This window comes from Bidens hawaiensis, unplaced genomic scaffold (genome assembly GCF_021521415.1).
Source record: "Bidens hawaiensis isolate Kalapana, Puna unplaced genomic scaffold, B.hawaiensis_p1.1 tig00016036_1, whole genome shotgun sequence".
Classification (NCBI taxonomy): Eukaryota; Viridiplantae; Streptophyta; class Magnoliopsida; order Asterales; family Asteraceae; genus Bidens; species Bidens hawaiensis.
In genome coordinates this window covers 14,508-26,946 of record NW_027492452.1, presented here as the reverse complement: position 1 = coordinate 26,946, position 12,439 = coordinate 14,508, and the positions used below count along the sequence as shown (strand labels likewise).

At 38.7% G+C, this 12,439-nt stretch overlaps 1 protein-coding gene across 1 annotated transcript; it reads left to right on the top strand.

The window, feature by feature from the left end:
• Window positions 1-1,100: 1,100 nt before the first annotated feature.
• Window positions 1,101-5,281, top strand: LOC143550391 (plastid-lipid-associated protein 6, chloroplastic-like). Its single transcript, XM_077041045.1, has 4 exons — window positions 1,101-1,346; window positions 2,196-2,432; window positions 4,026-4,152; window positions 4,908-5,281. Exons 1-4 carry the CDS (start codon window positions 1,101-1,103, stop codon window positions 5,120-5,122), a joined length of 825 nt encoding a protein of 274 aa, XP_076897160.1. The 3' UTR covers window positions 5,123-5,281.
• The last annotated feature ends 7,158 nt before the right edge of the window (window positions 5,282-12,439 follow it).

Genomic DNA, 12,439 nt, shown 5'->3' with positions numbered 1-12,439 from the left:
GATAATATGGGCTTGAACCTACTGGCTTGAAACGAAATTGATTAAAGATCACATTAGGCTTGCTAAATTAAAGTGGGACACTTCGGTTATTTGAACTAGGAGGGATGCAGATACCGGCTAACCGGTATTTTAGAAATCGGTTAATAACCAAACTGGTTATTGATCAACTCGGTCAAAACCGGTTAGGCCAATAACTGGTTACCAGGCATGAAAACCCTACCCAATGTCTAACTGGACACGTTAACCAGTAAATAACCCAAAAAAACAAACCGATATTTAGAAAAGTAATAAAAAAAACCTAAAGAACCACTGGTTTGGAACCGCTAGGTTGAATCGGTAGTAACCAATTTCTTGGGCATCAGTTAGAAACTAGTACCGGTTATGATTCGTGTAGCCGGCGTTTAGTGCACGTCTAAATTGAAGTAGAGGAGTAAACGGTTAACAAGTTTTAGAATATTAGTTACTAATCTTAGCCGGTTGGTAACCAACTTCTAAGCTTGAAAACTCTTAACAATTTATAATCAGCTAGGCTATCAACCGAACCGGTTAAAACAACTGCTTTGTGAGATGACAAGTCTTTAAAGTTCGTGAAACCTGCTAAATATGTTCCTTAAGAAAAATAATTTGTATTTAATATAAGTTTTCCTTTGCATTTTAGCTTTTTAATCTTGACCAATTAAGGGCGGCGGGGACACAACCCGCAACCCCCCTCCGGACCACCAATCATCAGCCTCCAACTCGGCCGCTGTCCTATCACCCGTCGGACCCCGCTACCATTGGCGGACATCAACTGGAAGTAGTTACTCTCTCTCACACAAACATCAATCTCTCTCCTCTTTTTTCTTTGGGCTGTCTCACCAGAAATCGGAATCTATACCTGAAAGCAAAATGAGGAGGGTGGCGGTGCTGTACCCAAAGTACCCGAGGGCACTACCCGCTACCCACCTCCCCCATCCTAATAAAAATATTTTAACTTTAATATGGAACAAGTGAAATTAAATTAGTGGATGATGTTGATAGTAGTTGTGAGATCTTCTAGCAAGCATAAGCAGATACCACCCAAATCCCAGTAGCTTGCTTGCAACACATCATCATCATCCATGGCGTCTCTGCTGATTCACTCATCAACCGTTGGCCCAATATCATCTTCTTTCATTACACAAAACAGTCTATTTGATTTTAAATATCGGAATAACTTACCCAAGATAAGAAGAAGAAGAAGAAGGCCTCCCATTTCCATATCCGCCGTCACCGATTCCGACTCGTCTCCGTCGTCTTTTACCGGTTTCCAGTTTCCTGATCAATCCAAGGCTGATACAATCAAGTCCTTGAAGTTGAAGTTGCTGGTAAGTAATAAGTGGTAATGTTTTTATTTCATTGCATTTGTGTTAATTATTTATTTGAAATTCCTCCAATTGGGTTGGTTTTGTTTTGTTTTTGTATAATTAGATTAATCTGTTTTACGATTGCTACAGAATATTTATTAATTTATCATGGCCTGCTTAGATCAATTTCTTGAAATAAGTTAGATTATTCATTTTTATAAACATATTACTTACACGTTAACCCGGCTATTTGGGTAAACGGGATTTACATGTACACAAAATGATAGTTTGCAATATATATTGATACAAGTTGGGAGGTGTGGAGTACACGCTTGTCCAAGTATAGCCACCGACTCGATACATATATAAGGCGACACATATATAAGGGAATCAGTTGGTCTGATTTCATATCAATTTAGAGCCTTTTTGTTTTATCCGAAAGGATTTCATATTCCAACAAAATACTTTAATTTGAAAACGAGATTACGTGATTCAGAAAGTATCCAACTCAATTACGAATTTAGAAACTCCTACACTTTCTAAAAAGCTGGCAAAGATGTAATTACTTTGAATAGCGTAATTACTCTATTCAGAGTAATTACAATTTTGCCCACCGCGTGGGCTAATCTCTTTACTTTGCACAGCTCACAGGTTAATATTAATAATAAAATTTCGATGTCTTTTTTATTTACACGACTGGTTTCATGTTCCAAACCAAACTGGACCGTTAAAACCATTAAAAGCCGAACCGTTTGGGTTTCAAATCGGCCCATTTGCTTCAGTTTGAACAGTTGAGTCAGTTTCAACTGTTTATGCGCAGTTTGAATATCTCCTGTGAGTTAATAATTTAAGAAACTGTGTTTATTGCAGAGTGCTGTTTCGGGGCTTAATAGAGGGCTAGCTGCAAGCGAAGAAGATTTACAGAAGGCAGATTCTGCAGCCAAAGAGATTGAATCTGTTGCAGGACCCGTTGACCTTTCAACCGATCTTGAAAAACTTCAAGGAAGATGGAAACTAATTTACAGCAGCGCATTTTCATCTCGTACTCTAGGTGGAAGCCGTCCTGGCCCACCAACCGGAAGACTACTTCCTATAACTCTCGGCCAGGTATCTTGCGACTATAATCAATTTTTTGACTTTGATATTTGGATAAAGTGCTTCCAATTATGGTATAACGAAAGTGTTATTATATCATTTGATTCTAATTATTTAACGTCACATAAATTACACATATATGCATGTTGATCTAGACAATGCAAAGCGGAAGCGTAAATATGAAAGAGAAAACTTTGAGAGAAAATTGATATATTATTGAAAGCTTTAAAAAAAATCAATCAATCAATCATACCCAGTAAAATTCCCACCAATGGCAAAACTATTGGTAGGGTGGTGGGATGTAGGCAAACCGTACCTCTATCCAATAGAATAGGGAGGTTGCTTCCTTAGAGACCCCCAACTCTAAAACTATATGTAATAGACTGTATAAAAGAGACACGAAAGTTAAATGCTAGATCTCTAGCCAGCTAGGAAAACAAAAAAAATAAATAACTACGCAATAATAATAATAATAATAATAATAATAATAATAATAATAATAATAATAATAAAGGTAGTCATGGTACTAAATAAATAGATAAAAATAGTGATAATAGTTCTGAGTATATGAAAAGATAATGTATGAGTATATGAAATACTGAATGTGAAATAGGAAAACTTGGATATATATATATATATATATATATATATATGTATATTAGTATATGAAAAAAAATAATCAGAGTGACATGAAACAAAATAGGTAAGGAAAAGCCCTAAAAAACGTTTCTACCCAAGCATTATACATTGCCCCTAAAAGTCTTTTAACTCTAATTCCACTTCTCCAAGAATTCCTATCCTCAACCATGTCCAAAGAGAGGTGTAGATCTATCAAATCATGTCTAATCATCTCATCCCAAGTCAGTTTGGGTCTACCTCGACCCTTCCTCCCATCTACAGTAATGTTTTCTACAGACCGTAAAGGAGCCGTTTGCTGTCTTCTCTTCACATGTCCAAACCATCTCATTTTGCCCCCTCTTATCTTATCTGATATACTAGTCACCCCTAGTCTCTCCCGGAAAACGTCATTTTTTATTTGGTCCAACCTAGTGTGCCAACACATCCACCTTAGCATTCCCATCTCTGCTACCTCCAGCTTACGCGCATGTGTCTTCTTGATGGCCCAACAATGTGTTCCATATAATTTAAACTAAATGTATGAAAATTGATATATTCATGGGTCTGGGTTCAGTCTAAATAGGTCCTGGTTGGTATTGGGCGGAACCAGCTAACGAGTTTATTAGCTATATGGGGTGTGTTTGCGTCAACCTGGCTGGCTCGGAGGTTGACTTGTTTAACTCATATATTTTCTTTTCAAAATGTTTATGTAATAACTTAAATTGTTTGGGCATTTTCTATTCTAAAATTACTAGTTTAATAATAAATTGGCATATTTTAAACATTATTGCTTAATAAATTTTGAAATTTGGAATTTGAAAGTATTAATATGCAAAAAAGAAAAGAAATAAAAATTCATTTTTGAGTTAAACAGGTTGTGTCCGTGTTTTGTTTGTGTGAGTGATATGGTTTACAGGGACCGTGTCATGTTTGTGTAAATTTTCCAGGTCCGTGTCGGGTTCATCTTAATATTATCTCTTGAAACAGGTATTTCAACGTATTGATATCTTGAGCAAAGATTTTGATAATATAGTTGAGCTTGAACTTGGTGCACCATGGCCTCTTCAACCAATAGAAGTAACCGCTACTTTAGCCCATAAATTTGAGATTACAGGTTAGTTATTGCAGCTTTATCATAATTGAATTAAACTAGGGGTGTGTGAATTTCTAACTCGACACAAACCTAATATGAAATTGCTGGTTTTGGTTAAGTCTAAATCGCTTCAGAGCAGTTGTGGTTCAACCCACAAACACGTTTAGCTAAACTGGTCGTCTTCGTGTAGAACAAGCGGGTTTGTGGGTTGACCTGTTTAATTTTTATAATTCTTTTAAAACAACTTAAACTGACTGGATATCTTATGCCAGGATTTGAAAGATAAAGGAGAAACGAAATCAAGTTTTATAGTTTAAATGAATGTATTGTGTATCATTTTTTTATGTAAATTTTCAATTTAGGGTATTAATATGCTACAAAAATAATATAAAATTTATGATTAAGTGGGCCATGTCCGCGTCAACCCGCAAAAACTAATGTCGTATTCGGGTTCATGTGTCTTACATGATTTCCACGATTTCCAGGTTCATGTCAACCCGTGAGCACAACCCATTTAACACCTTATCTAACGCACACTAATAATCGTTACATTTGTTGGAATGATTCTGAACGAAAAGGGAAAGAGATCAAATCAAAGTTTAGAGTTTAATTTAAATATATTAGATTATTTAGTTAAGTTGTTTATTAATCAGTCTTTCGTTTATTTGTGTGTCGAGTTGAGTTTTATTGATAAAACGAGGCAAAGCCGTGTTTGACATCAGATCCATATTTTGTGTTCTTGATTGCCGATTAAAACCCTTCAACATTCTCAACAGGAACTTGTTCGATCAAAATCATATTTGAGAAAACAACAGTGAAAACAACAGGTAACTTATCACAACTGCCACCATTAGAGATACCTCAGCTACCTGAACAATTTAGGCCATCAACGAACCGAGGCAGTGGTGATTTTGAAGTTACTTATCTAGATTCGGATCTTCGAATCACACGTGGGGACAGAGGGGAGCTTAGAGTTTTTGTGATCTCATAATAATGTAATTTGGAATTACATTTCTTCATATGTACAATTATACAATATGATCTACAAGTTCATAAAGAAAAATGCAATATAAAGATGTTACAGATTCATAATTCATTTATGTAAAAGGTTATCAGTTTTGGTACAAGCTCAATCAACGCGTTTGTTTGTTTGTTTGTTCGTTCGTTCGTTCTTCGTGTGTGTTCAACCGGAATCGTTGGTTGACGGGTCTTTGTTTCTGGTTTTGGAAGATCTTGTGGTCTCGTCGCCTTGTTTCTTTCGGGTTTTTTTCACATTGGTTGATGATTCGTTGTTGGTGCTCCTGTTCTTTCGGGGCTTGTGATTGGATGACTCGTTCCCGTGAGATGACCGCCTGCTTTGTCTTGCCTTGTGTTGATGACTCAGTGACTCAGACCCGTGATCTTAAACCCACAAAGGTAAAATATTGATAATACGCAGATGCGTTAAATGTTGAATGAAATAGTTAAGGTCATTTTATGGGTGTACCTTTCGATCCACCATTGGTCTCGCCTTGATACTCGTGCATCTGCAATAATTTTTACGAGTGTCAATCATGCCGGTAAGCAGGTTGGTATGTTGAGTTGGTCAACCTGAACACGGCCATATGAAAAACCGTAGCCCGGTCACAGTACACTTAAAATCATGTAACCTTAATCGGACATTTTTAACCCATTAATCTAAACGTGTCTAACAGGTTGTAGATGTGTTAATCATGCTGGTGGGTTGTAAGAACTGGGCCATACATGGGTTGACGGATCGGCATGCTTGATTTTATCAATTAATTAATTATTAAGGTTATAATGACAACCTAAAATTTTATTTTAGTCGTGCATCATTTAATAAATAAAAGATAAAAAGGTGGTTTTAGGCAAGCCTGACCTATTTGGGCCAATGCTAAAGCAACCCATTGTACCCGAACCCGTGATTCATTCATTTTACCACCTCTACATACGAGTCAATACTAACCCAACTAGGTGCCGGGGTCGAAGGACCATCACATCCAATGTGGGCTACATGTTTAACATCAGTGGGAGCTCCGATTTGAATTTCAGGTTCTTTGTCATCATCCGTGTCTAAAAAGCATCACATCATTTAGTGAGCCGATTATTATCTCGTTTGAAGGTAAATAAATATATATTGAATAATAGAGTATGGACGTGCATACGTGCATTACCGAACATGCAACGCAGGCCTCGGAGAAAACCTTTCATCATGGTGTAGGAAAGCCGAAAAATAAACAAGAAATTTGAATCGTATGGCAGGTATTGCTTGTTAGCTGGATCATATGGAGCTTCCTATCTTCAACAGCATACATTAATTTAAACACCTAATATTATAACTAAATCAACATATACATGTACATATTCGTATATGCGTATACATATTACTATTGCATGCGTATACAAACTCACTTCACGTATGGAAACCCATGCTCCACATGATCCCGCAGAACAAGCATACGCGAGATGTTTAGGATGGAAGAATACCTGACCAGAAACCAAAGATAATATCGGTTTTTTCTTAAGCTTTGAAAGAGGGTATTGATTAAAGTTTAGGGGAAAATGGAATAAACCGTTTAACAAGGAAACTTAGAAATGAGTAATTAAGGTTGTTAATCAATACAAACCATTGGTGATCTCCATATTATAAGGAAGCCAACAAAATTAAAGAAATCCTTTAAGCTAGGTACATGGTTTATATATTTAACATTATTGAGTGATTAAAATTAAAATAACCGATTTTATACTTTTAATTAATAGGATGCATCCATGGCATTATATTAAAATTGTGTGAAAATTAACATAACATTTATGAAATAATCCCTTGAAATATTACATTTTGTGATTCCCTTCGTAACATATACTTTTGGTTAAAAGTAACCGGTTTCTTTAGTTTGGACAGCAAGTTTGGGTACTAACTAAATTATAACGAACAAGTATGGGATTTGTGCTTTCATCGATTTAGGTTCCAAACCTAACTTTTGTTAAATTTTTTGCATGTCATTTCACATCTCTCTGAGTCTCTGAGCATCCTCCCCAATCGTCTTCTCCGACGCCACAACTATCATGCAGGGCTGACTCAACAATTGTGGAGCCCTAAATCAAAATAAGATTTGAGGTCTTTTTATGACAATTGTTAAGAAAAAAAATTGTTTACAAATTTTGAATTCATAATATATACTTTAGTAATAACCAATCCTACCACCACACCAATACGTTACATTGAATTTACTTTACCCATTATAATATATCGGTTTAATGGATTTTAATAATCCATACTGACTAGTATTGGCCGATGATTAATTTTATCGTCACTGGCGGTCCCAAATTTAAAAAAGTTGGTCCCCAATGGTCCCCCGTTAAAAAAGACTTAACGGCATTATATTTTTATCCAATTTTTAAACTAATGTTTTAGGGCTTTTGATCGAGGATACGTGTCGATTGATGTAAAACTTAGTTCAAAATGGCGCTCCAACACGACAAAACAATGCTTCAATTCGGATATTTGAACTTCCACTTAACAAAAATCAAGCTGTTTGGACCGTTTCGATCTAAGATTTATATCAATTGACTCGTATCCTCCTTTCGATCAAAAGCCCTAAAACCTTAGTTTGAAATTCGGAAAAATGTATAACGTCGTTAAGTTCTTTTAATGGGGGACCACTGGAGGCCAACCTTTGGGACCGTTAGTGGCGATAAAATGAATAGGGATTATTATCGGAATAAATTCAATAGTGATTATTAAATTCCAATAAACCAAATATATCTATATATAATGTTTTTTAGAACTTGGAGACCTTAACTAAGTGTGGGCCTAAAACCCTAACTTGTTTTTGCTGGCCTACGAGCCAACCCTGCTCTGTTGGTAATTTCCATCTTATTAAGCCCATCACGTGTAGGTGATCGGGTTAGACCTATTGGGCCTATAGAATTCATTAATAATGTAATGGGTTTATAGGGTTACAATTGGGCTTTTATATTTAGGCTTTACTTGTTAGCCAAGTTAGGATCTCCCTGTAAATACATAGCCATGCTAGGGTTATGGTATCATGAGAGGGATTATTGTATTCAAGTTTTGATCTAGTTTCTTGCGTATAATAATGCGTGAGGTTTACCCTAAATATTGTGTGCTCGTTTGTGTTTCCGTTAATAATTCGTTCTTGAATTGGTATCAGAGCTAGAAGACCCAGATCTGAAGATATCAATCGTGTGAAGGAGGTGCTGTGTCGTAAAATTCAATAACGCCAAAGAGATTTACCACTATTCAAAGAGAATAACATCCCCGCATAGCGGGAACGTCGAGAACTATATTGTTTGAAACTCCAAGATGGAATTGGTGGTTTTAACATAATTGATCACTATGTTCAAAACTACCAGAACCTCATGGAGAATCCACACAAGTGGGACTCAACGCTCCTGACTTGCGAGGAGGTTACAGACCTACCCGCATCATACCCAAAGATCAAGCAGGAAAGTCGGGAATTTCTGCAAGTGACATTAGGACTTCCGCGGGAAGAATCCCCATGGAAAACCTTAAAACTAAACCCTTTTCAAAAACCCTTAAGTCCAAAAGTTCACCTCACTTATTAAACATTCATGAGAAGAACATTGGACTGGGGGACTTGAAGAGGTAGGTCCCAGCAGAGCCCAGTTGGACCCGCAGGACTCACCTTGAAGAGAGACGTCTGCGCAGAAACCAACTGGATCCGCAGGACCCACCATGCTCAGAGACGTGACGTCCTTACGCGCAGTACGCAAGCTGTTCCCGCAGGAAATGCCTCCCAATGGTGAAGTACTCCGCCTGTTCCCGCAGCTGCGGATACAAGACATCAGGGAAGGCCACCCGCGCAGCAAGGCTACACGCACAAGGCACTTAGCTCTCAAAATAATTCAGTAGTCACCTGAAGGAATGAGCAAAGCCGGGAACAATCCCGCACAAAGGCGGGAGGGGGAATACTCCCCCCCAAATGAGCCAGTCCGTACGATACTGGAAGATCTTTTGTACTGTACCTGACGAGGTATGGGCAAAAGATCTGACCAGAGATACGACAGCTCATTGACAACAGTATGGCGAGCAGCATGCTCTTGTACTGTATGTCACTATTAGCCGCTACCTACTCACCAACTCCTGTCATACCACGTGCATAGCCTGCAGTTGGTGGAAAAGGAATAGTACACAGCAGGCCTGGTCACTGTCAGCCGCTGCCTACCCACCAACTACTAGCATGGCACGTGCGTAGGCCACAGTTGGTAGAACAGGAATACTATTCAGCCGGCTACACCTTCTTGGAAACCTACCTTCGGCTATAAATACCCCAAATGGTATGATCATCTCATCTTATCTTGTATCTTACATCTTATACCTGATATCTGCTCTAGCAATCTCTTAATATACACTTATATTCAAGAGCAATCTAGTCTGATTCTCACGCCGGAGGGTGGTCACAAGGAGGTACCCCCCCCCTTCTCAGTGACGAGCTCACGGTGTCTGTTTTGCAGGTTATCAGAATAACCATCTTTGCCGGGTCTAACCCCTCGTGGGAAACATCTATTTAACCCTGTTGGTACATAAATGTCAGTAGTTCATAGTCTAGCGTTTGTAATCGAGTCTGTAATGTAATTATGTTTAAGTTTATGTTTATGTATGTAAGCGAAGTTGTCGACAAGTTCGCCTAGGCGAACTTGTTGAACGAGCGAAGTTATGGACAACTTCGCCTGAACATATCGGGCGAAGTTGTCGTGTCTATATATACTGTAGCCGACGGTTTGTTTAGGTTACGAGAGAGGAGTCAGTTGTTGAGTTCAGTGAACGTGCCGAGAGTCTGTAATAGACGTGTTTCAAGTTATAATATATAACGTGTTCGTTTGTATCGCGTGTGATTGTTTTACGTATTCTACGCTCGTAACTACCTACGCAGGGATTCCGCACCTACGTAGATAGCGATATCCCGTGTAAGATCCGTCCGGGAACCTACAATTGGTATCAGATCTTTGGCTCGATTGTGTGGTTCGGGATTTCACGCGGGTGTAGAAAACGTCTCGTTTGACCTATTCGCGGGACGCGTTTTCGTTGATATTGTGTTATACTCACCTTATACAGTCATATTCAAGCCGTCACACCGACCGGAAACTGCTAAATCATCGAAAACAGATCTGAATATTTTCAGTGTTCTTCGGGCGAAGTTGTTGTTCATCAGGCGAAGTTGCCGACGCTGGAAGTAGGGTTTCGGCGAAGATATAAGGTTGAGCGAAGTTAACCACAACTTCGCCTACCTCATAAGTTCGCCTAAGCGAAGTTATCCTCAACTTCGCTTACCTCCTAAGTTCGCTTACCTTAAGCGAAGTTATTCTCAACTTCGCCAAGTCACGCGAATTTAAGGATTTTCCAGCGAAGTTAACACTTAAGCGAAGTTAACCTTAACTTCGCCTATAGTACTGTTTGGAAGAATTTTTGTTTTTTTTCGGGTTTTTCTTGTTTTCGAGAAGATGTCGCCGATTAACATCTCAGAGTTAGTCAAAATGGAAGTTGAAGCGGGGTCGGCTACTAAGGCCCCAAGGTTGATGAAAGGAACCGACTTTGTGGCGTGGAAGGATAGGTTCATTCAGTATATTAAATACCAGGATGCAAAGATGTGGGTGTGCATCCAGGATGGATATATTCCACCGAAAATGGAATACGAAGGTCGGGATGTGATAAAGAAGTACAGCAAGATGGAGGAAGAAGAGAAGAAGATGTATGAGGCCGAGAGCAAGGCCCATGCTGCAATTACTATGGCTCTTCCTCAAGAGATTCTCCATACATTCCGGAAGTACACTTCTGCACGAGAGCTTTGGGATGCTCTTGAGAATAGATTCGAAGGGAACGTGGGTATTCGTGCCTCGAAGATTAAGCTGTTAAAGACCCAGTTCTCTGTCTTCAAGTATTTGAAGAACGAATCGCTCGATGATATTATCACCCGATATTATCATCTAATGACCGAGCTGAACAACTATTCTATTGCTTACAGAAAGGAGGAAATAGTTGAGAAGCTTCTCGATGCTCTCCCACCGAAGTGGGAAATGTACACTGTTCTAATGAGGGAAGACAAAGACGTTCCTAATTATGACTTGGAGACAGCAGTAAACAAGCTCAAAACCTTTGAGCTTAATATGGTTCGTAAAGAGACACCAACGGATCAGGTTCAAGACCCTGGTATGTATGGTGCCAAAGTTATCTCAGGCTCAAGTTCGAAGTCTGAATCTGCTGCTTACTACTCCAAAGGAGAGTCAGGTTCTAACTCTTCTCATGAAGGAAATGTGTCAGTAAACATGAACGGTGATGTTTGCTTTGTTGCTGGAGGATCAAGTGCTTCGAAACCTCAAGCATCCAAGAGTAGTTTCTCTCCCAGTGCTTCAAGCAATAACTACACTAAGATGCCAATGAGTGTCAAATCTGCTGAAGAGCAGTTTGCATTCTATGCATCTTTTATTGCTTCTTACGAGAACTACATACAAGGGAAGATTGTGGACCCTGCTGCTTTGGAAGAAGACTATGACCAGATCGATCCTGATGATCTGGAGGAGATGGATCTGCAGTGGCAGATGGCGATGATAGTCAGAAGAGTGAAGCGTTTCATGAAGAAGACTGGCAGAAAGTTCGTAGGTGGAAAGCCAGGTTTTGATAAGTCAAGGGTGAGGTGTTACAATTGTCAACAAAATGGACACTTTGCAAAGGAGTGCACTAATGCACGTGTAGAACGTACTCAGGGGAGGACTACATAGCAAAGTGGAAATAACAATGGGGATAATGCCATGATGTCTGATGCTGGTGAATACAACTGGAACATGTTCTCTGGAGAACTCTTTGAGCAGGCACACATGGCGAAGGTTGCAGCTGAAGAATGTATGAAAGCTGCTGAAAATGAAAAAGCTTTCATGGCTAATGACCAGAACTCCGAGGTATGTACTAAACCTATCTGTACTAAATGTGAGAACTTGTCTGAACAGCTTGCTACAATTACTGATCAGTATGTTAAGTTGGATGCCGAACTTAAAACCTTGAAAGAAGATCATCACTTCACAAAGACAAGAGAAAATAATTATAAAATAAAAATTAAAGCTTGTGAAAAAGACGTTAAAAGTTTAAAAACAAAATTAGCTGAAAAAATTGATGTGATCGATCTAAGCTACGAGGTTTTAGAAGAGAAAACCAAGTTAATCGCTGAGAAAGAAAAACAGATTGCTGATCACCAGGTAAAAGTGGTGAAACTAAATAGGAAACTGGAGCAATTCCGGAATTCCTCTGCTATTCTTGATCACCTCGTTAGTG